Source organism: Zalophus californianus, chromosome 8, assembly GCF_009762305.2.
Source record: "Zalophus californianus isolate mZalCal1 chromosome 8, mZalCal1.pri.v2, whole genome shotgun sequence".
Lineage (NCBI taxonomy): Eukaryota > Metazoa > Chordata > Mammalia > Carnivora > Otariidae > Zalophus > Zalophus californianus.
The window spans coordinates 128677526-128702894 of NC_045602.1; the positions used below are offsets into that span (position 1 = coordinate 128677526).

The 25369-nt window shown below is 42.8% G+C and overlaps 1 protein-coding gene across 11 annotated transcripts in view; it reads left to right on the forward strand.

Annotated features, from left to right (window-relative positions):
* SLC9A8 (solute carrier family 9 member A8) overlaps positions 1–25369 on the forward strand; it is a 68647-nt gene that overhangs the window by 8931 nt on the left and 34347 nt on the right. For 7 of the 11 annotated variants that reach the window (XR_003524956.2, XM_027624313.2, XM_027624302.2 and 4 more), the window contains 4 exons: positions 13267–13325; positions 18186–18269; positions 22832–22933; positions 23981–24060. Coding sequence is in view for 10 of the 11 variants with exons in the window: in XM_027624313.2 (XP_027480114.1) it covers positions 13267–13325; positions 18186–18269; positions 22832–22933; positions 23981–24060 (325 nt within the window). In the remaining variant the exon portion in view is untranslated. The remainder of the gene's footprint in view (positions 1–13266; positions 13326–18185; positions 18270–22831; positions 22934–23980; positions 24061–25369) is intronic. The other 4 variants (XM_027624304.2, XM_027624308.2, XM_027624311.2 and 1 more) reach the window with 1 other exon arrangement.

The following is a 25369-nucleotide window of genomic DNA, read 5'->3' on the forward strand; positions in this document are numbered from 1 at the left end:
AGCTTTTGCATTGCCACCTCATGTAAACCTCATAACCCACCAGTGATGCCACATCTTAAGGAGCTACACCACTGGATAGTACTGATCTTCAGTGAAGAGTTGGAAAACAATTTTTCTCAGAGTTCCCGTTCTTTATTTAGCAGGCTCTAGAGTGGCACATCCTGGTAGATTCGAACAACCTTAGCTAACGAGATAGTCTTTGAGCTCTAAGCATGGGATGATCATTTATTAACATCCCTTTCCTGCTATCAGGCATACTAAAAATAACCTACACAACTAATACCTATTCTGGGACATTCAGTAAAGACTTAAAACATGACTCCAAGGAATGTACAGTTTTGCGGTCAGTTTTCATAGTTTCTTAGAATAAGAACGGTAGTTGGTGTGTATTTAGGTATTCCGTGTGCACATGGAAACGATAGTTCTTATAATTTGGTTTGGAATGTCATGTTCTTCGCTCTGAATGTTTGGGTAACTGCTTGTGTTAGGAGTTACAGCAGACATTGTTTGTTGCCTGCCCAAGGGCCTTTCCCCCTTCTTCCTTGAAAATAGAACCCTAATTTTGATTTTATTTATTTATTTTTTAAAGATTTTATTTACTTATTTGACAGAAATTGATAGCGAGAGCAGGAACACAAGCAGGGGGAGTGGGAGAGGGAGAAGCAGGCTTCCAGCCAAGCAGGGAGCCTGATGTGGGGCTCGATCCCAGGACCCTTGGATCATGACCTGAGCCAAAGGCGGATGCTTAATGACTGAGTTACCCAGGTGCCCTGCTAATTTTGATTTTAAATTTGAAATAACATATCAAAAGGTATCTTGCCACAGTTGCACTCAAAGAAGTCGGGCTCCTCCACGTCAAGACTGGTCTTTATGCCATCATGATAATTCCACTCTGCCATTGATTGGTTGAACGGGGTGAAGGCAGCAAGGCAGTATGAAACCCCGTTCTGGCCTGTGAGACCACGGAGAAGGGCTGAGGTGCACGGCACTCTATCCTCTCTGATAAAAAAAAAAAACTCCCCTACCTTTGATGCTGTCCTGTGAGGATGTGATGCCTGGAGAACTTGTGGACGTCTTGTGATCACTGTGGCTCAGACACAAAAGCCAGAATGCTAAGGATCGCCAAGGGGACAGATGGGAAACCCGGATTCTTGACTGCGTTGTTGGTTTTGTTGAATTGATAGTTCTAAAGCTGCCTGTTATATGAAATAACAAACATCTGTGGTTGAAGCCATTTTTGGGCAGGTGTTCTTTTACTTGCAGCTAAAAGCATCTTAACTGATACAGGACTCTTTTCACTTAAGCAAGAAAATCAGTTAAAATTGATTCAAAGCAAACACATTGGTGGGGGTGGAGTTGTACACCCATTGGCCCATGGAACCGAGAAAGCTACGGGGGGCTCTAACTTCAGACTTAGCTGGATCAAGTCTCCTAGACTCCGTTTTTCTTCATTTCTCAACAGTGCTTCCCTTTGTTTTGGCTTCACTCTCAGGCAGGCTCTCTCCTGAACCTTTCCAGCTTCAGGTGTACTATCCTTACAGTAGCAATCACAGAGGGAAGAGTGACCTCCTCTTCTCCCTGTTTCCACCAGAAGTTGTAGGATGAACTCTGACCTCATGGCCTCCCCAGCCTGGACAGGCAGTGGAATGGTGTTGGGGATTGGCCAAGGCTCTCCATCTACAGGGTTAATTTCTTCACTGATGTAGCAGAAATAACTAGCCTGTACAGCCAGGTCATGGGAGGGTTGATGGAGAGTAAGTCTTGCTTTCAAAACTTCCGTTAGCTAACTCAGGTGATTGGAATGCTAAGAGCAGTTCCAGGGAGAGTGGCAGAGTCCAGAAAGTATTTTTTATTATGTTAGAGGACATTTGGTTAGAATTTGGAAATGTTGACAAAGCTATCAAAATAGTCCTGTATTTCATAAAGCTATGTAAATTGAAGGAGAACTTTTTTTCTCTTACTGGAGCAAAGTGTAACAAAATATTGATATATCCACCATTTCAAGAGTTTCCAAGTTTTGTGCCAACAAAGAATCTAGATGAAGCTGCCAGAGAAAATGGGGTTTTCCTTCTTTCAGGGATAAACTCTCCTGGCCTACCTCTTCTAGCCCAGAGTTGCTTTTCAGTTTGCCGTCATTTAGAGACACGCTTGGCCTTTGATGTTAAACATTCAGAGTTCCTAAGAAATTATTGGTATAGAAAAGGACTATCTGCCCTTTAAAAGCACATTTTCCCCCTCCTATTTTATTGTGTTTTCAGATGAATCTCCAGACTTTTCTCATTCTTTTATAAAAAAGTATCAACATGAAATTTTAAAAGATATTTTCTTGACCCTTCAAAGCTTTTGGATACTTTCTATACTTATGGAATTCTGTAGCTTAGGCCTTTGAAAAAAATTTTTTTTCTCTTTTTTGCACAGAGAGCTATACAGAAACAGAAAAATCCTTTTCATTGACAATTTCAGCTATTTTTATTATGCTTCCTTCTCTTCCAGACCACATGTAGGCATATACATGGAGATTAGATGACTTTACTTGGTTTGAGTTTATATCATTTTTTGTGTTCTTTCGTTTTTACTACTCCTTCCGTATATTAAGTTCATATATTTACTTTTGTTGGTGCTGGTTCACTATATATTTTGGGCTGAAATTTATAAGGTTTAAAAATGAAATAATTGTACTGCCTACTACCCACTGTTGTATGTAGCAAAACAGGAGATTTCTCTCCTCCCCTCCCCTCAGTCATACTTTATTTTAGAGAGAAAAGTCAGAAGGGGTTAAGTAAGTACTGGAAATTTGCCCTATCCGATGCCAGTACTACCAATTAGACAACCCAGATTTGATTGCATCACTGACTAGGGTGCACACAGGAGTGCTCCCTTGTCATAACCTTCTTAATCTGTGCCTTTAGTTTTATAAACTCATTCTTGTTTTGACTAAAGGATTTTAATTTTTTTAATTTAGTGCTCTTTGTGTCATTGGGGGTTTTAAGTGGAAAGTGATGAAAAAATCACTTGGTTCCTGAGTTATTGACGAAAAGTAATTCAGGAAAAAACAGATGTAGTAATGATATTCTAATTGTACTTAAGTTCTAAAAAAAATTTTTCTTTTTTTTTTTTTTTTAGACAAAGTGAGAATCCTAGCTGTAACCATAACAGCTTCTGTTCCTTTTTAGACTATTAAAGTCTAACTAATGCTGACACAGCTTACAGTGTCTCACGAGGAACTCTCTCTGAATCTGAGGTGCTTTGATTTTTCTTTTTCTTTTTTTTTTTTAAGATTTTGTTATTTGAGAGAGAGAATGAGAGAGAGAGCGAGCACATGAGAGAGGGAGAGTCAGAGGGAGAAGCAGACTGAGCAGGGAGCCCGATGCGGTACTCGATCCCAAGACTCCAGGATCATGACCTGAGCTGAAGGCAGTCGCTCAACCAACTGAGCCACCCAGGCACCCCTGCTTTGATTTTTCTTAGAGAAGAAATAGGCATTCGTTTGTTGGTGTTAAGAGTAGCTGTCTTAGAGGCAGAGGCCAAAATTGGTTGTCAAATTGACAAAATGATCACATTAGACTCAGGATTTTCGAGGCCGTCGCATTCCAAGGAAGGGTGCTAGCGCAGACTCTTAGTTCCTGGACACAGGTCAGAGGTGATGAGGTCTCCTTGGAACACCTGTTGCTCTTTTACTGCTGTGAACTCAATGTGTGCTCGGTGTGGAATAACTTCCTCCTTTTTCCTGGAGTCTTGCTTGGATTTCCCTAGTTTTATGATCATCTTCTCTTAGTTGAGCATTTTATCATCCGTAGGTTGGATTTCATATTTAAATCTCCTAGTTATGCCAGAGTAGGGAGATAGGCTAAATTTTAAAACATGAAATGTTATTAAATAATTGTATTCTGACATCTGCATTTTGGGTTGATTTCTTGAATTTCCTCTCTCACCACTTAAATGTTCTCCTCTGTGGTGGAAAAAGGAATAATGTGAGCTACTTTTTTTTTTTTAAAGATTTTCTTTGTTTATTTGAGGGAGCGAGAGCGCACGAGAGGGGGGAGGGTCAAAGAGAGAAGCAGACTCCCCGCCGAGCAGGGAGCCCGATGCGGGACTCGATCCCGGGACTCCAGGATCATGACCTGAGCCGAAGGCAGTCACTTAACCAACTGAGCCACCCAGGCGCCCTAATGTGAGCTACTTTAAAACAAAACATATAAAACAGGCTTTCCCCAGAAAACAAACAGCGCTGAGGTATGGATTCCCATCTTTTAGTTAGAGTATCTTTGAGGTATCTGCTTTCAAATAGGTGGCAGAATCAAGGATTGGATTTTCAAAATTACCTTATGATAATATAACTTGATTCTATAATTACAGCTGCCAAAATGTGCTAAAAATATTTTCAAAACAATCATTTGTGGGTAAAAGAGTATTACATAATTATATTCCTTTTTGCTTCATTATATAGTAGCAGGCCTGTCTCCTCATGACGAACAGGGTCAGTTATCCCTGCCAGTATGGTAACCTGTTTCTAGGCCTGCTGGTCTTTTGGCTCAAGGAGCCCAAAGGGACCAGGCAGCAGCCACTGTAACTCTTACTATGTGAACCCTGGGGTAATGTCACCTTCTGGGAGCCAGGACCTTTCGACCCCCTGAGCCTGAAGTTGCAGCCTAAGGAAGCAGAAGTTCCCCAAGTAGGGATCGCTGGTCCCAGATGAGTCCCTGAGAATGATGTTGAGTGGGGCCACTCCTACTTTTACCCATTGTGTGTTGTCTGTACCCATGCTTACCCCTGCGGATGTACCGCCCTATAATGGCCATTGGTGTTTTGTTTTGTTTAAGATTTTTATTAGAGAGAGCGATCACGTGCGCATAAAGGGGGGAGTGAGGGAGAGGCAGATGGAGAGGGAGAAGCAGACTCCCTGCTGAGCAGGGAGCCCCATGCGGGCTCCATCCCAGGACCCTGGGATCACAACCTGAGCCAAAGGCAGACGCTTAACCAACTGGGCCACCCAGGTGCCTCTGGCTATTGGTTTAAGGAGTAAATTGCATCCTTGGGGGGAGCTCCATTCTTCATAGCATGTCCTCTCCAAGTTGGTGCCTCAGCTTCTCTGAGACCCTCTTACCACTCTGGCTGGCCAGCAGCTTCTGCATGGGGTGGTATGTGGTATAGGACCATGTGGAGTCCGTGGTCACATGCCCACTGCTGCCCCTTCTTTGCCATAAAGGGAGTCTCTTAGTTTGAAAGTGGATCAGGCACTTGTGGGCCCTGGACAGTGGCACTAGCCAAAAGACATACAGCCAGCACACGCGTCAGTCTCAGTCAGGATGAACTACCGCCCTTTCCATTGATGTAATGGAGTTGCCATCCTGTAGCTAGCTGGTCTTCACAAGGGATGGAACCACATCAGGTGATAGGTGTTGGTCTCTGTGGCTGTCCAGTGCTCCACTCGGCAATGGCAGTAGCTCGCACAGCCATGGTGTGAGGGGTTCATGCTGTCGAGCCCCTGCCCAGCTCCCGTCTCTGCCACCATATCTTCTGTGTTCACGAGCCCATTGCACAAACACTGACGTGGCTGAGCCGAGAGGCGGGCTGAATCCTCCATGAACCAAGCTTGGGTTTTTCCTCTTGTCAGCTGGTCATGAAGAACTCCCAACGAGGCGGTATGTAAGGCCATATGTAGGAACCGAGAGAGGTGTTGACATAACAGCCATAGCGGGCACAGAGGCCTGGGGCGCCTGTTCACGCCTGTGTCCTCTAGGCCCACCCAAGCCTGATCTGCAATGTAACACTTTCATCTTACAATGCATTGCTGCTGGGCCCACCTGGCCTTAGAGCTGGGTAGATATGGCAACCTCTCTTAGAAAGGACAGTTCTGAGCACATGAGCACTTGATGTCCTATGCTCAGATACTCTGTCTCTACCAGGGCCCCAGAGCATGCCAGGAGCTCTTTGGGTTTTTATCCTCAGGTGTTTTTCAAATGGTGTATAGTTTCTCTGCTGCAAATGGCAAGACCTTGCTCCAGAACCCCAGAGATCTATGCTGAGCAGCCCTCCTATTGCAGCTTGCCTGAGACATCACACACCATCCCTTTCTACCATAGATACTTCTACTACTGTGTGGTCTTCCACTTGGTACGGCAGAAGCAGCAAAGCTGCTTGAACTGCAGCCCGACCTGCTGCAGGGCCCTTTCTTCTGGGCCCCGCTCAAAACTTTCAGCCTCCTAAACCAGCAAATGGATTGAAGTAGTTTTCTTCAAACCTGGAGGAGGCCTACCAGGCCTTGCGCTTCTTTCTCAGTGGTGGGAGGCGGAACGTGCTTTGCTTGAAGGCATGTTCTGTCATGCTGCAGACCACTTGACCCCTAACAGCTTCCCTGGTGGGCAGGTCCCTGAAACTTTCTATCCTCTGAAGCCTCTGTGTCTCACCAAGACATTGACTCGCCACTTCTTGTCATATCAGATTAACATGATATCCACAGTCTAGTGGACCAATGTGTTGTCCCGGGGAATGTCCATATGGCCTGGGTCCTTTGGGACTAGGTTATGACAGAAAGCAGGAATTAACAGAAGGCGTTTGACTTATTTGGAGCTTCTTTGTAATCTCTAAATAGCCTGGGGAGCTCTGTATTCCAGCAAGGAGGTGGGGGCACTTCTCCCAGCCCAGAGGGTCCACAGGAATCTGGAGGTTCAAGGTGTTCGTGTACATCTCCCCAAGATAACTCCCCCACGTCTCAGAGTCCCACTTCTTCCTTAGCAGGCCTGGCAGGAGAAGGTATAGATGGACCTTCTTGAGTTCAACTTTCTCGGAAGATCTGCCCCTCTGGCGGTTAAGTCCCATGCCTGCTCTTCAGCTCTAGAAGCCCTCCAGCTGCAGGTGATGGGGGTCTACTTACATGTTGCCAAGGAAGCCCTATGACTCTCACCCTTTGCTTTTAGGTTGGTGATTGCCTGAGCCTGGTCATTTTCTCTTTCCAAACATCAGTGGCCCCCGGCAAGCACCACACAATTCCACTGTTCTTGTTTCCCCCACCCCTCTCCAACCCTGCAGATACTGCCTGAGCCACTGCCTCCCACCCATGTGCCCACCTGGCTGGCCACAAGGGAGTTCTAGCAGTCCAGGGCAGTCCCAGGTGAGTGACTGCCAGGACTTTACCACCACGCTGGGGTCCTCATTGCTCACTGGCTGCTGCGTAATCCAACCCCAGAAGCACAGCACCTTTCGAATTTGCTTCCTGGAACCACTCCACTCCTGGAACCAGTGGTCTTAAGCTGGCTGCCTAAAAGCAGAGTCTGAGATGGTTGGGGAACAGATAATTTATGGAGGGGTGCTCTTTATGAATAAATCTGTGAGGAAGGGAGGAAGCCAGACTAGGGGAGGAGAAAGAGCCAAACACCGGGCTGGATCTCAGTTTCAGCCCAGCCAGGGCCTCACTAGGAAGACAATGGAGCAAGAACCCATGCTGTGGTTGTCCCTTTTTAAAGCCAGGGGTTGGACTCCTAATGCCGGCTCAGTGAGTCATTGGCTGTGAACTGGTGCAGAGCGGGCACAACTTCCTGATAAGTGCCTTTGGGCAGCTGAGGGCACTTCCCTGGAGTAGGGGACAGCTGTGAGCACTTAGCAGCCAGCGTTCTCAGCAGCTCACACAGATGGGCCCAGTGAAGGGAGCTGGGCACGCGTCACGGCGTGAGAATGAAAAATGCCTGTAACCTTGACCCAACAATCCCTCTTTCAAGGGTTTTTGCTCTGGATGCCCCCACCCATGGGGAATCGTATTTATTTAGATGGGAATGGCAGTGATAGCAAAAGCCTAGAAAAAAGCCCAGAGACTCAAATTTTCAGAGTATTCTTCTACCTTTTAAGTTTTGAACCATGTGCATCTGTTATATAATCAAATAAAGATAAAATCATTCTTAAACAATTCTGGATCTGCTATTATTCACTAGGTAAGTGATGCTGGGCCTTAGCCTCGGTTTCCTTATTTATAAAGTGTAGTCAACAGGACCTTCACTTCCTAGAGTTGCAGATATCGAGCAGGGTAATACATAGAATTCGTTTAGTATAATGTCTACCTGCTAAGTAATCACTAACTGTTAGCTGGGGCTATTAATATTATCATCTATATTATTATTATTTTTAAGATTTTATTTATTTATTTGAGAGAGAGAGAATGAGAGACAGAGCATGAGAGGGAAGAGATTCAGAGGGAGAAGCAGACTCCCTGCTCAGCAGGGAGCCGGATGTGGGACTCGATCCCGGGACTCCAGGATCATGACCTGAGCCAAAGGCAGTCGCTTAACCAACTGAGCCACCCAGGCGCCCCTATCATCTATATTATTATGGTTTATTGCCTTGCAGGGTAGTTGTGAGAATGAACAAAGATGTGTATATTTTATACATCAGCACAGTGCCTGGACATAAGGGGTGTGTGTATTTTTAACACGGGGCAAATAAATATATATGTACATATGTATCTTTTTTAAGGGAATTAAGATCATGTTCTACATACTGTTTGGCAACCTGATTATCATCCGTAAGACATCTTAAGCATTTTTTCTGTAACATTAATTATCAGGAACATTGCACAGTGATGGTGGTAGAGCAGCAATGCACCCTGGGAGAGATGAGGGTCCTCAGGCTGTAACAGCTGTGCAGACAGGCTGGGGCAGTGCAGTCTGCCTGTCTTAGCATCATGAAGTGGTAGGATGTCCAGTGTCACTTGGTGGCCCTGAGCCATCAGACAGGCCACGTCAACTCTGAGCCTTCCTACCTGAAGTATTCTCTTGAGGATTAGAAATAATTTAAAGTGACAAATCCTGGGAGAAGGGGCTCAACAAATAAATATTAATTGTTCCCGATGTTTTGAATTAATCCAGTGGTGTCCATGGTGAGGTGTGTGCACCAAGATCCATTGGGGGCAGAAGGAAATGTCAGAACTTGAGTTTCTGTTTATTTTTTTTTTTTAAGATTTTATTTATTTATTTGACAGAGAGCGCGAAAGAGCACAAGCAGGGGGAGCAGCAGAGGGAGAGGAAGAAGCAGGCCCCCTTCCGAGCAGGGAGCCTGATGCGGGACTCGATCCCAGGACCCTGGGATCATGACCTGAGCCGAAGGCAGATGCTTAACCATCTGAGCCACCCAGGCGCCCAAGTTTCTATTTATTTTTAATCTCCCTCTTTTACAGTCTCTATTTTGTGTGTACATTTTAAATATATTAATACAGTAGTGCTGTCTTTTAATAAGATAAAAATTTGTAACTCGAAAGTACATGCTTATATTCTTTTTACTGGTAAGAATGTACAAAATTGTATCTAATAGGGCTTTATTTCCATCTGGTGGTTAGTTGTGTGGTATGAATTCCTCCTGTAGAGTAGATTGATTTGACCTAACTTGGAACCTTAGTCTCAAAAGGAAAAGCAGTAGCTTGCCAGTCTCACACTGCATGATATTTAGTCCTAGGATATCTAGAAAGGATTGCTCAAGTAATAATAGTAACAGTAGGAATAGTAACATCACATCGTATTCTACAAAGCTTTCTAGTGCCTCATAAATAATAATATAGAAACAAGCTTAGGCAATAGAATAATTATGATTATAATCAATAGGTATAATAATAGATAATTATAAATAATGATTTTCAAATGCAGCTGCTTCACATGTAATCACAAAAGCATTAACCGTGGTATTATACATTTACAAGGGAAAGAGAAAGTTGAGGTTTTAGTAGAGCAGGAAAACACTAGCTTTAAAAATGAAATCTGAAACCATGAAAAGAGGTTCCGCGTCCCTAGTAATCAGGAATGATTACTGAATGCAGATTAGCTGCAAATGCAAAGTGAAGCAAAGTACAACTTCTTGCCCATCATATGGGGCAGAAATGTTAGTCTGATGATTATCCAGGGTTGGTGAGGATGTGGGAGTGCTCTGGGGCAGCAGTATAACTCGGTGCAACCACTTTGGAGAACAGTTTGGCAGCATTCTCAAGAGAGAAAAATGTTCATGCTGTTCACTGTCTCTGGATATGCCCTCAGGAAACACTCTTACACAAAGAGACGAGAACCAGCATGTTCATTGCAGGACCGCTGTTAACAGCAAACGGTTGGAGACAGCTATCATTTGCGGAACGGTTAAAAAAACTGTGACTTTTTATTTTTTTTTATTTTTATTTTTTTAAAAGTTTTTATTTATTTATTTGAGAGAGAGTGAGAGAGAGAGAGCCCAAGAGGGGGTAGGGTCAGAGGGAGAAGCAGACCCCCCGCTGAGCGGGGAGCCCGATGCAGGGCTCGATCCCTGGACTCCAGGATCATGACCTGAGCCAAAGGCAGTCGCTTAACCAACTGAGCCACCCAGGCGCCCAAAACTGTGACTTTTTAAAAAAATTAAAGTATAATTCACATACCATAAACTTCACAGTTTTAAGGTGTACAATTCAGTGCTTTTCAGTATATTCACAGGACTGTGCAACCATCACCACTATCTAATTACAGAACATTTTCATCACTGCAAAAAGAAACCTCTACCTATTAGCAGTCACTCCCCATTCCCTCCTTCCCCCCTCCCTTGGCAACCACCAACCTACTTCCTGTCTCCGTAGACTTGCCTATTACATACATTTTGTATAAATGGAATTGTACAATCTGCGGCCTTTTTTTATAACAGATTTATTAAGATATAATTCATATATGGGCGCCTGGGTGGCTCAGTTGGTTAAGCGACTGCCTTCGGCTCAGGTCATGATCCCGGAGTCCCGGGATCGAGTCCCACATCGGGCTCCCTGCTCAGTAAGGGAGCCTGCTTCTCCTTCTGACCCTCCCCCCTCTCATGTACTCTCTCTCTCTCATTCTCTCTCAAATAAATAAATACATCTTAAAAAAAAAAAAGATATAATTCATATATGATACAAGTTATCCATTTTAAATGTACTATTCAGTGGGTTTTAGTATATTCAGAGTTGTACAACTATCACAACAGTCGATTTTATTAGAAAATTTTCATCACCCCAAAAAGGAACCCCATTCCCTTGAGCTGTCACCCCCCCAAACCCCTCCTCCCCAGTCCAAGGCAACCATTTCTGTCTCTATAGATTTGCCTCTCCTGCATGTTTTGTACAAATGGGTCACAAAATAGGTGTCTTTTGTGCCTGGCTCCTTTCACTCAACACGTTTTCAAGAGTCATCCACGTTGAGGCATAGATCAGTGCCCCGTTTTTTTTAATTGCCAGGTATTATTCCATTGTGTGAATGTACACTTTGTTTCTCCATTCATCAGTTGATGAACATTTGCGTTGCTCCCACCTTTGGACTACTGTGAATAATGCTGCTAATGAACACCCATATACAAATTTCTGTTATGAGCGTTTGTTTTCTGTGCTGGGTCATATGGTAACTCTCTTTTACTTTTTCAGGAACTGCTAAACAGTTTTCTCACAGTGACTGCATGCATTCCCACCAGCAATGTATGAATAAGGGCTCCTGTTTCTCCATACCCTTGCCCCACTTGCTTTCCTGTCTTTTTATGCTAGCCGTCCTAGGGAGTGTGAAGAGCTATCTCATTGTGGTTTTGATTTGCATTCCCCTAATGATGTTAAGCATCTTTTCATGTGCTTGTTGGCCATTGGTATATCTTCTCTGGGGAAATATCTATTCAATGTGTGGCATTTTTATGCTATGCTGCAGAGCTGTTCAAAGGAATGAGGCAGATCTATATGTAATAATCGCTGAGTGCGTCTCCCAAGATTTAACACTGAGCAAAATAGCAAGTAGTAGAATGATGCATTACCGTACTGTAAATTTTATATAAACACACACTCAGGACGGTGTGGCTAAACATAAACATGTAAGAGGATAGAGAATGATCTGGTAGAATATTTCCCAAACTTAAAAAGATGGTTGGTAACCCCGGGGCAGGAAGAGAAAGAACTAAGGTGGGAGTGGGGGGTGGGATCTCATCAAAAGGGACTTTTGTCGTATTTATAACATTTTACAAAGTACTCACGAGCTATTTGATTAATAAAAAATTGTATTAAAAAGTCCTCAAAATGTATACACCATTTGAAAAGATAAGAAGAGAGAAGCAACTGGGGAACCCTATCTGGAGAGGTTAGAATCGGTGCTTTCATGCCACCTGGCAAGTGAATGGACAACTTCTTTTCCGAAAATAGGTTCATTGACTCTTTACAGCCCAACTCTATTTTGTCTTGGTCTCTTTTTCAAAGTAATCTTATTATTGTTTTAATAATATGTAACAGTTCAAATAGTACTTTGAACTGTTTATAAAGTTTATAAAGGTTTATAAAGTTAAACTTATCTCCTCACCTGAAACGCCCTTCCCCACAGAAGTGAGTCTTCCGTGCACTTCCTTTTCCCGATAAACTTCTCTTCTAGTATCGTCTCCTCGCCCCACCCAACAAAGTGTGTTTCTTCGGCTTTCTGCCTTTCTGGCTTTCTGTTGTCGATGGGGAGAAGCTCCTTCCTCTGTGGTGGGGAGGGAAGGCTTTGTCTTTAAGAGTCTATGACCGTGGTCCTCAGGCTTGCTTTGTATAACCCCCTACAGAGATTGTGATTTAGTAGGTCTGGAGTGCTGCTGGGGTGTCTTTATTTTTATGAAAAGCTCCCATGGTGATTCTGATGAGTCAACAGGGTTAAAAATCATTTATCTAGTGAGTAACAGAGCCATCATAAACTGTCCTCGTGATGCTTCTTTGAGAATTATTTTTGGTAGGTTCTTTATGAGAGAGTAATGAGCCTGTCAGCCTTAAGGAAACATGCCTGAACTCAGATGGTCTGTTTTGTTCCAGGAATTTCACAGAATTTTTACTTTAGGTTATTTTTAGCATTGAGGTTTTATCTCCAACTGAATACTCTGCATAGAGCTGCCATCTGAATCTAAGAAAGCGATCTTGGATTCTTTTTTGAAAATGGTAAGATTATGCAGTATAGGGCAAACTTAGCTCGTGGGCTTTCTGTCATTTCACATTGAAGATGGGCAGATGTAGCAAAACTGACAGGTGTTAAATCTTCTGTGCCCAGCAGACTATCCTTGGGTCTTGTTTTGTCAAGCTTTTTGTTTCCTAGCCGCACCCCACCCCATTGTTGTTGACTTTATTATAGTATGCTTGCCTGAGATGCAACTCAAAACTTCACATTGGTTTCCATTATTAGGTTTTCAGACATAAAACTTGCAGAAATCCATAAAAGCCATTTAAAGACATAGTTTCTCTGGAATAATAAACCTGAGTAATCTTTCTCATATCTTAAATTATGTTCAATTTTATATTTTCTCTTCTAGGTATTCTCATGGGAGCAGTTATAAAAATTATAGAGTTCAAAAAATTGGCAAATTGGAAGGTAGGTTTTCCCACCTGTTGATTTTTGAACATACTTAAAATTTTTATTGGTTGTCCTTAATTTTATAACACTGATGGTTAGTTATGGTGGCTTATCATTACTTGACTCTCAGTGAAGTTTATATTGTCCCATTAATTTTTTAACATTCTACTGGATTAGGGTTGATATCTTTACATCTGACTTTTTTGAAAAAAACGTAAGTCTCACACTGCTTCAAGTTAACCCGGGAGCACTCAGTGTCATGTTTTGTTATTTATTTTAATTTGTATAATCTTAGAATAACCTGCTGCTGTCTGGGGGGAAGTCTCTAATTAGCATTAAACGTCAATCAGTGGTTATTGCTGACAGCTGAAGATAAAACGGATTTGTCCAGCACCGTAGAACTTACAGAATGCTTTCTACACTGTAGCTCATGTTGTCGTCATGAAAACCACATGAGGTAGATTGACCACATATTATCATCACTGTGTTTTTACAGATGAAGAAAGTGACCACAGAGAGGTTGAGACATGTCCAACATCACAGAGCTAGGAAGTGGCTGAGTTGAGCCTTAGGGCCAGATGGGCTGGCCCTGTGTATTCTGTATTCTCTCCACCATACACCATGCTGTCCTCAGTGTGTGGGTGTTCTTACCCTTGTGTTCATATAGTAGTCCTCATGTGGGCATCATCTTGTGGTACAAGGACTAACCGAAACTCAAATTTCAACTTAAACTTGTGCATCCTTGGGGCGCCTGGGTGGCTCAGTCGTTGAGCGTCTGCCTTCGGCTCAGGTCATGATCCCAAGGTCCTGGGATCGAGCCCCGCATCGGGCTCCCTGCTCAGCGGGAAGCCTGCTTCTCCCTCTCCCGCTCCCCCGCTTGTGTTTCCTCTCTCGCTGTCTCTCTCTCTCTCTCTCTGTCAAATAAATAAATTTAAAAAAAAACACACACACAAAAAAACTTATGCATCCATATTGAGTACAGAGATTTTAAAAGTGTGTAACAAAATTGATTGTGTAGAGGGCAGTAAGGTTCATTTCAAAATATTAAAGAATATTTTGTAGCTATAATTTAGCACATTCAAACCCCTCTTATCTTGATTCAGCTCCTGGGTGCTAGGATTAATTTACCTAGGAAACTGTAGAGTGTAAAATTGGCAAAACAAGCCACATGGTCTGACCTAAAACACAATTTGAACTGTTATACTTAATATTCAGGAAATATTGTACATATTAAATGAATTCTCAAAATACACGTTGAGCTCCTCCTATGATAGACCTCCCCTTAGCTGGGGAAGGGACGGGGCAGGCCCCACTGGAGCACATTGTGAATGATCTCTCTGGCCTACTACAACTGGTTAAATTTCATCACCCTCACAGTGGCTAGGTTGTAGGGCAGGGGACACAGACTGTAACCCTTTCTCTATTCCTGCATACAGCCTGATGTGTAGATAAAGCCTGCTAACACATTTTGATTTAAATCAAAATTTAACTGATCCAATTTAAAATCAGTCACTCAAAATTGGACCTGATTTTTAACAATTAAAAATTGTTTTATTTTAAAATATTGTAAATCTATATAAAATGCTGGAAATTTCACATAAAAACCTGAACTTCTAGCTTCCCTTGAAGAAACAGAAACTCTGTTAACATCAGGCCCACGTGCCGCCCCACAGAGATTCAGCAGCTGCTCCTTGGGGGAATGCTGTGTGGCCCGGGGAGCCTGTGAGTTGGTGACCCTTGTTCTGAGCAGTGGGAGCCTAGGGGTGGGGCGGGGAGGTTGTCCTCCAAGTTTTGTATGCTTCAATTTTGTTGAATTTATTTTTCAGTGGACGTTCCTTTCCAAGTTAAATAACAGTAGTATATTTAATGATACAGGCAAGTGAAGCAGAGTTGGGTGGTGAATGTAATTAAGCGCCCAAAGAGCCGTCCAGGCGATCTGGGCTTGACCTCAGAAGAAGGGGGCGGTTTCTAGGCCAGGATACTTGGGCCAGGCTTCCTGGAGGAACAGGTGTTTGTGGAAAGCTGAAGCCGAAAGCAGGACACCTGTTTGGAAACTGGGTGCTGCGGGAAGCAAGAGGAGATCAGAAAAAACAAGGAGCCTGGTGTTCTTTCCGTGCAGTTCTGCTGCCAGACTGTCCCCCTGGGCCTGCCTTCCACCTGTATTGTCATATACTTATGTATTTATTTCTTGAAGCAAGTTGCTTTTTTATGTATATATATTTTTTGTAGCAGTTTTTTTTTTTAAAGGCTTTGGTTGTGGTAAAACATAAAATGTATCATTTTAGCTATTTTTAGGTCTATATTTCAGTGGCTAACTACATCTAACTACATTCACAATGGTGTATAATCATCACATTATCTATTTCCAGAACTGTTTTATCATCCCAGACAGAAGCTCTGCCTAGTAAACTACTCCCCAGTCCCCCCTCCCCACAGTCTATTCTGCCTTTTTTTTTTTTTAGTATTGTCTGTTTTTCAGTAGCCCCCTATTCTACTTTGTATCTTTATGAATTTACCTATTTTAGGTACCTGATGTAAGTGGAAACATTTGTCCTTTTGTGTCTGGTTTATTTTACTCAGCGTGATGTTTTTAAGGTTCATTCATACTGTAGCATGTGTCAGAATTTCCTTCCTTTTGTGGCTGAATAATACTCTTTTGTAGGTATATACCACACTTTGTTTATCCATTCATCTGTTGATGGACCATTTCTACCTTTTGGCTATTGTGGATAATGCTGCTGTGAACACTGGTATATATACTATAGATGTTCATTTTAAAGGAGACATTATAATACCAGGTTATAATACTGTGGGAAACCAATACTGTTTTTATAAATAAATATGATAAAACAAAGTAGTGCAGAGGCCTCCTGAAGCCTCTGAGGTCAAGCTTGTTCTGTTGAAAAGGGAGATCAGCACATTGAAGAGAGGCTTTATACGCCCTCACGCCAGCCTGCAGTGTCTTTGACTTAATTGGGACTGGAAAAGAATCAACGGGGGCTGACTTTCTCAATCTGGGGCATCAGTGGTAAATGACATACTGCTCATGTACCATCTAAAATCACTCATACCATTTTGGGGACGATGTTGCCAGAAGGAACCTAGGATCTTTCTGTAACCCTACTCACTCACTCTAAGGTGAGACATTTCATTTCCTGTGGCTGCCGCAGCAAATTACCAAAACTGGGGGGCTTAAGACCACAGAGATTATTCTTCCATAGTTCTAGAGGCCAGAAATCTGAAATGAAGGTGTTGGCAGGGCCATGTTCCCTCTGGGGAGCAAATCCAGGCTCTAGGGGAGAATCCATCATTGGCTTTTGCTGGTTTTGATGGTCCCAGGTGTTGGTTGGCAATGGCAGTGCAACCCCTTTCTCATCTCTGTCTTCACATGTCCTCCTTCGCCGTGTGTGTCCTTTCCTGTCTCTTGTAAGGACACTGTCATTGGGTTTAGGGCCCACCCTGTTCTAGTATGTTCTCATCTGGATTCTTACATTACACCTTAATTACATCTGTGAAGACCCTGTTTTCACAGTAGGTCACATCTGGGGTTCCAGGTGGACATGAATTAAGCCTGGAGAACACCATGCAACCCGCTACAGGTGGGTTCTCTTTCTTCTCAGGGTGGGGTGGGGGCTTAGTTTCTGAAACCCCCAAAGAATCTATACAGCAGTCCCACTGCACAGATCCTGAGAATAGGTTGCCCCACAAAATAGAGATCGGCCCATTTCTTTTCACATGGTCCCAGTCTGAGTCATGAGCTTGTTGCATGGGCAGTTATTTTAAGATTTAATAAGGCATTTTCAGAAGTCATCATTTGCTTTCTATTTTGAGCCTTTGAATGTTATTTTAGTCTTTATGGTAACAGCTGTACATTTGTAAGAATACACTTAGCCATTCTTTTGAATAGGGATTTTGACAAGAAATCTGACTGTCAAGACTGTGGCATGAAAACTTTCATATGAAAAAGGGCCTAATTAATACTGCAGTTACTAAGTAGGCTTTGTATTACATGCGGCCATTTTGGATTTGAGGACCAATATGAATTTCCCCCCCGTACCTCAACAATTAGAGGTATTAATATACAAAATGAAATTATTATGTCATCCCTCTAAAGATGGCCATATTCTGGCATGGCAAGGGGCTTGCTTGATAGCCATGTCCCAAGTCACAAGGGCATCAGATGGAGAGTATTCCATCATAGTCCCAGATTTAGGAAAATGGCACAGTTGTCTGTGACAGGCAGAGAAAAGGCAGGGCTGTTTTAAACATGTATAGGGTTTACTCTTCCTCCAAGTGGATTGTTTTAGGGCTTACTGTTACTTTTTCCCAGAGAATTTCAATTTGTGGGCTTATTGTTGAAAGTGTCCTATTTTAATTGAAATGTTTTCTGTATTAAAATTAACTTTCTTTCCTTAGTAAAGAATGAAAACCAGGGGCACCTGGGTGGCTCAGTCAGTTAAGCATCCGACTCTTGATTTCGGCTCAGGTCGTGAGATTAAGCCCTACGTCGGGCTCCGTGCTGGGTGTGGAGCCTGCTTAAGATTCTCTTTCTCCCTCTCTCTCTACCCCTCCCCCCTCCCTTTCTATAAAAATTAAAAAAAAAATAAGAGCATATACTGTGTGTTTGGAAGCAGTTCATCCTGTTTCTTATGCTGGTCACCTTTTAAAATCACTTGTCCTACATTTTTTAATGCAGGTTTTATTACGTTTTTTGGTTTCTTCTGCTGCTTGGTTTTATCATCAGGTACTCTTTTAAACATTGCATGTTTCCACTGGGCCTAAGAGAACAATTAATTACTTTTGGCTCTTCACCGATGGATTTATTTCTTAACTACACAAATTTCCATGCTTCTGAAAATACCCATTTTATATTTACAGGAAGAAGAAATGTTTCGTCCAAATATGTTTTTCCTCCTCTTGCTTCCTCCTATTATATTTGAGTCAGGATATTCATTACACAAGGTAAGACTCAGGCATGCATTGGTGCTTTTGGTCTAGGTGGCTGCCCATGTTGGTAAGGCAGGCTTCCGAAAAACTTGGGTGTTGACCTAGCAGTGGAGGCTCTGCGCCGACACCCCGGGGGTGCACGTAGAAGCTGGACTGCACTGCCAGACTTAGGGAGAGGAGCAGACATACCTGGTTTCAGGCAGTGTGGCTTATTAACTAGTGTTTTCCGTAGAGGGTTGTTCTGCCTAGGAAGTGATGGCCAGAGTGATTTTAAGTGGTGTACAGACGATTCATTGATTCCTCTTGTTGGACACAGACTGACACATGTAGGAGCACAGACTGTCCTGGGACGGCAGGGACATGTGCCTCAGGCCTTTTGATTCTCTCAGCTCACCATGTCAGGCCTTTCTCCTCCCTTAGGCCTCTGCCTCCTTCAGTGGGTCCCCTCTCAGTGTTTTGTCCTGGGCCTCAGCTCCCAGCTGATAGCCCCTCACCCCCAGTCTCCCTTTCTTCCTGCCCTTTCCCTGGCCCAGCTTCTCCTTACCAGACTGGAGCCTCATGCTTGTTCCCAGTCCCCCAGCTCCTTCTGGCCCATCACCTAGTCCCACAGTTACTCTGCCTATTCCTGGCTCCTCAGCTTGGAGAGTGGCCTCACTGGCCCCTGCTCACTTCCCTGCTCTGCCCCAGCATTTCTGGTCTCTTTCCTCCAGCTTCCAGTGAGACCCTTTCTGCCTGGGCAGGAGCTTCTCACTTTTAAGCCAGTTTGTATGTATGTGTGTGTGTTTTGGGGCGAGGAGGGTTGGGGATGTCTTTTTCTTGTCCATGAGTTTTCTTTAAGTGTATTTTAAGTTTTAAAATAAAAAGGTGGGGCGCCTGGGTGGCTCAGATGGTTGAGTGTCTGCCTTCGGCTTGGGTCATGATCTCCAGGTCCTGGGATCAAGCCCCACCTTGGGCTCCCTGCTCAGCTGGGAGTCTCCTTCTCCCTCTGCCTCTCCCCCTGTCTTGTGCTCTCTCTGTCTGACATTCTCTCTCAAATAAATAAGTCTTAAGAAAAATAAAACAAAAAGGTGATTCAACTTAAAATATTTGTAATACAGCAGTTATTTTGTGAATGTGATTAAAAATTGTGAAGGTTAGAAGGTGTGGTCTAGCCTCAGAGAGAGGAAAGAGCCTGGACTTTCAGAGAGATGTAGGTCTAATCATGCGCTGCCCCCTACAGGTGTCTTTTGGGTAAAGTAAAAAATTAAAAACAAAACAAAAAACCCTGAAAATCCTACCTCTCAGGTTGTTTGAAGGTTTGCACTAGATGAAAGAATGTTTGCAAAGCATCACCCACCACACTAAATAATTGGTGGTCCTTCTTGTTATTATCTATTATTAATATGACCAGTGTTGTTTTTAATAGCTTATTAAGCTTGAGAGTTAAATTTGTCATGAGAGTTTTGGTCAGAACATACTAATTAAATCTTTAATTTTCCACCTTGATACTAAAGCATAAATATTCTAAAATGTTCAGTCCAGATTTTGTTTAAGCTGTTATTTTATTGTGCATCTATTCAAAGAAAAAGTGAAAAGGAAGTTTAATGTAAAAAAAAATTCCCAAGTCTTATAAATTATTACTGACCTCAGATAATTTAAAAAGAAACAGGCAGGAAGGAATTAAAAGTCAATGTCTTTCACTCCTTCATTTTATAAACAGATACTAAACTATAAGTAGATTGTGAAAATATTTCAAAACAGTGCTGAGATTGATTCAGTTTTTATTTAAAAATATGACACTTTGATTATTGTATTAGAGCATATAGAATTTTTATTTTCTAATTTTTTGGAGGGAGGAGAGAGAAACTTGTTCCAAAATTTGAGGAAAATAATAATTTCTTAGAAAAACATATGTTTGAAGATGGCTTTCCAGCAGAAAACGTGACAGTTTATGTGAAAGGGACTAATGTGAGTTAGAAATGTGAATGCAAAGACTTCTGTCCACTTCTTACCCTCCCCAAAGAAGACAGGAAGTCAACTCTGGGTGTCTTTAATATTGCTGTATTTGTTGATGTAAATTTGGACTTGGAATACAAATTTCAGTAAGATTACCATCCATTAATATGCATTAAATAGGCAACTATTGGTTCTTTAAAATTATTAATGTAATATAAAGAATAGGCCATTAGTTATGTCAAAGAGAGAGAAATTTGCTTTATGTAACAAAGGGAAGTTCTTGAATGTGGTAACTTGAATTTGGGTAAATTTTCAACATCCAGATTAATATTAACCAACTCCATAAATTATATCAGCATTAGATTCTTACAAACAGATCAAGACTTAATTTAATTTTTTTTTTTTAAGATTTTATTTATTCATTTGACAGAGACACAGCAAGAGAGGGAACACAAGCAGGGGGAGTGGGAGAGGAAGAAGCAGGCTTCCCACCGAGCAGGGAGCCCGATGCGGGGCTCGATCCCAGCACCCTGGGATCATGACCTGAGCCGAAGGCAGGTGCTTAACGACAGAGCCACCCAGGCGCCCCTAATTTAATCTATTTTAACAACAAAATAAATCAACTCTTTGCAAAGAAAAGCTCATAGATGAAAGCCTTTAGTTTAGAAAAAAACCAAATAATTGTGTTTGCCCTGAGTTATTTTAAAGTTCTTTGTGTGTGGAAGATTGATATACCAAAGTAATTGAATGTCACGTTATGGGCAGCCAAATCAGATTGCAATGAATGAAGCAAAGCAGCCCCCTGAAGGAGATGGGCTTGGTGGGGCCGCCAGTGTTGAGCTGAGGACACGCTTTTGAAGTGAGCTTTAAAATAGCACTTTCCGGGGCACCTGGCCAGCTCAGTGGAAAGAGTATCTGACTCTTGGTTTCAGCTTGGGTCGTGATCTTGGGGTCTTGAGTTCGAACCCCGGGTCTGGCTCCACTCTCAGTGCAGATTCTGCTTGAGATTCTCTCTCCCTCTCCCTCTGCCCCTCCCGCCGCTTGTGCGTGCATGCCCTCTTTCTCTCTCTCTCTCAAATAAATAAATAAATCTTCAAAAAATAAAATATCAGTTCCTGGGGTATCCGGCTGGTTCAGTCAATAGAGCATGCTACTCTTGATCTCAGGTTTGTGAGTTTGAGCGCCATGTTGGGTTTAGAGATTACTAAAAATAAATAAACTTAAAAAATATATATAGCATAAAATAGCAGTTCCTGTTGTCTATAGCTTGTTAGTTAAGAGAAAAGATGGATTTCCTTGTCTATGCTCACAATTAAGTGTCAAGGGTCCTTGGTGTTGTTCCTAAGTGGAGCCCACAGGATTCTAATAAATAGCTTTTTAAAAATTTTATGGAAATATGAAAGATGTTGCCATAGTACTAGGACTCAAGTATTTTCTCTTAAATGCTGTGAAGTATAGATGGAAATATATTTTATCTGTCATACTTGATGAAGATACTAACAGAGTAAAATAAAATTATTTTTTAAAGATTTTATTTATTTGAGAGAGAGAGAGAGAGAATGAGCAGGAAGAGGGATGGGGAGGAGGAAGAAGCAAGCTCCTCGCTGAGCTGGGAGCCCAACATGGGACTCAATCCCAGGACCCTGAGATCATGACGAGCCGAAAGCAGATGCTTAACCGACTGAGCCACCCAGGTGCCCCTAGAGTAAAATAAAAGTATTTGAAAGTCCTGCACAGCAAACAGGATTTTCTGATTATCTAACCTATTATCTTGACCTTCTTTATAATAATGCACCTTTTCTGGGGCTCCTGGCTGGCTCAGTCAGTGCGGCATGTGACTCTCGATCTCAGGGTTGTGAGTTCAAGCCCCACGTTGGGTATAGAGATTGCATAAAGTCTTTAAAAGAAATTATGTACCTCTTTTTAATTAAATAAAAAATTACAGTTGTGTAAGCGTTGGACTTTGATCAGACATGAAACACGATTAATTCCTTCAGTACCTATTCATTGGGCATCTTCCATCTGATGGGCATTACACCAGTAACTGTGTTATATAAAAGCAGACGAGGTCCTTGTGTGTGTGTGTGTGTCCCTGACCTTGTGCCCCCCACCACCACCACCATTGAGCACATAGCTTAGTGGGAAGGACAGACATCAAATAGTTATATAAATGAATGTAAGCTTTCAGCCCTGTCATGTGCTACCAGGAGAAGGTTATTGTGCATTGAGAGCATAGAATAGGGTCTGACCTGGCTAAGGGATGAGAGCAGGCTTCCCTCAGGAAGAGCCAAACCACCTAAGATCTTAGGACGATTCAAGTTCACCAAGCAAGGGGGAAGAAAGAATGGTCCAAGCCCAGGGAGCATGAAATGTTCGAAGAACCAAAAGCTACCAGTTTGACTAGAACCCAGAAAACAAAGGGGAGGTTAGAGGCCTTCACAGGGGTCCAACCATCCAGTGTTTGGTTGGGTTTTATCTGCGTTCCCAGTGGAAGTGGGGGGTCATAGTGAAGACAGCACAAACCAGGTGGGTAGTCTTTTGCAGAGAATCAAGTGTGTGCAGAGGGCCAGGTGGGGGGTGCGTGCCTTCACTGATTGGACCAGCTTCCCTAAGCAGTTCTCTTATTCTGCTTTTTCCAACAGGGTAACTTCTTTCAAAATATTGGTTCCATCACCCTGTTTGCTGTCTTTGGTACGGCAATTTCCGCTTTTGTAGTAGGTGGAGGAATTTATTTTCTGGGTCAGGTAAGAAAAACATCTTCGAAAAATTCTGAAAATCTTACATTCTTAGAGCTAGTGCAGGGAGGTGGGGTAGGGACACTTCGTGGGGCCTGGGTTTCACATTCAAGGTAAATGCTGTCCTGGAAGGAAATCCAAACTCCTACGAGGAACCGTAAAGGCATGCTGAAGTTGTTTCTAAGTGTCCTCGAAGAGCGTTGGTGTCTGGAATTGAGTGAATCTTCTTCATAATCCCCGAAAGTTTTTGATCTTATTTGCAAACCAATAATTTCTTAAGACAGAATACTAAAAATAAAGCAGGATATATACCCCCAAGGTCTTCAGATTAAAACAGTATCAGTTGTGTTATCAAGCAGACTGAGTCAGGATTAACCACTGTTTCTTAGCAAAAATTTGCATTTTAAAAATCAAACTTGATTCTGAATATGTTCACTCAATTCTAAGCTGTCCATCCATAGAATTATATACTTTGGATTTTCCACCATTGCTAAACCAGTTCCCAGTGTTCTGTACTTTGAGTTCAAATTAATTTGAATTAATTTAAACCAAATCTACCCAGAAAGGTAATATCTATAGTTTTGCATTCTGCATGTCTATGCATGCCATAGTTCTTTTCCTTTATGGGCACTTGCCCCGGTTCTGTAAACTAATAAGTTTGAGATTCAGGCCTCTGGGTGACTGGCAGGCTTCTCGTGTGTGTGTCAGACGTGTTTGCTTCTATGGGCAGCTGTCGGCCAAAGCCCACTGCATTTGATTGTCACTTGGACTGCCGCCTCGGTGGCACCAGGATAAATCTGTCTGTCGTGCACCCTTCTTCACTGCACAGCTTCTAGCATCAAATGGGAATGAACTTAAGAAAACCATACCTAATTTGGCTTGAAAAATGTAGCATTCTGTTCCATACTTTTGTTGTATAATGATTGAATGCATGCTTAAACTAAAACTTAGGAGTTTTCTTTATTTTTCAAGTGGTTTGGGGACTGAAGATTAATGTCCTTATTAGTTACTAATAAAACACTAATGGACATTTTAATCTTCTTGGCTGTTCTCCAGGGGTTTTTTTTTTGTGTCTGTGTGTTTGTGTGTTTTATTTTACAGGCTGATGTAATCTCTAAACTCAACATGACAGACAGGTAAATCTTTAATACTGTCACACCATGTGACTACTTTTCAGACTGGGGATAGTTTTCTCCACATTGATTCCTGGGTGTGGTGTTTCTCTATTCTGTCTCTCTTTTTGCTTTGCTGATGATTTCTGCTGAATTAACTTGTGGCTCTGAAATGAATCAAAACTATATTGTGGGATTTCGAAGATCTCTAGTCAGAGCATTGCTGATTGAAAGACCTGATTTAGTTTAAACTTTGGAGAGAATGACTCTGGTCAGTTAACCACACACTGCATCTTTTATTATCCAGAATCATCTTCAGCTAATTTCTGAGTCTTTTCAGTGGCCACAATGAAAAGTTGTCCTCTTGATAGATTAGGGATGGAGTGGGAAGTGAGGTGTACAGAATCTTCACTCTGGGCTTCCCCTGAAGCAGGCATGGGGTAGGGTGGGGGAAGCAGGCAGGGCCAAGGGCTCTACTGTGGATATCTTGCTCAGTCTGAAGCTACTCGAGTGAGCACTCCGAGCTGCTATCTCAGAACCCAGGCCAGCAACCTAGGCCGCAGTCTCCTGGATAGTACCAGATCTAGTGCTAAACAAGTGCACAAGCAGAGTGCAGCCTGGTTTCCCCTCTCTGAGAAGTCCAGAACGTGTGCAGCCTTGATCCGTGTTCCTTCACCATCGGCGCTTGCTTCTGTGGCCTGGCCAGGGGCTAGAAAGCAAGGCGAGCTCTGGGCCCCGGGTCTCTCCCGTCAGGCCGGCCAGAGCTTTCGGCCTTCAGCAACTTGGGGGCTAGAATCTTGAAGCCCTTTTCATGGGAAATGTGCCTCTGCTACCAGCCAGTCCAATCCCATCTTTCCACCAGGAACATAAATTTTGGAGTTTTTGCTGTAAGGTAGTCCTGATATATAAACAAGTAGCGAAAGTCACATTCCTATTCCATAAGGAGCTGGAGATAAAGCAGAACCGAGGCCCCGCGTTTTGCAGGTATTTGCAAGTGTAAAGAAACGTCCCATACCCAGTCACGTAAAGGAAGATGTCACAGCATTCAGTCCTTCAACCTGTTTTGGGCCAACTGGTTAGAGATACAGAAAATGCTGGATAAATTCTTGTGGACTTGAATCGAACCAGTGTTTATTGGGATGTTTAGGGAGAGAGGAGTAAAAGAATTGTCCCTTAGACAAGCAGGATAGGAGCCAGGTAGGGCCTCTCGCTCTGTGTGCAGACACTTCCTTTCCTGTTAGAAAGGGACCACCCCCTCACAGGGAGTGCTCTGGGGAAATGAGCCAGCAGTCACAAACACACACAGCCACAGAGCCTGGCCGAGCACTTACCA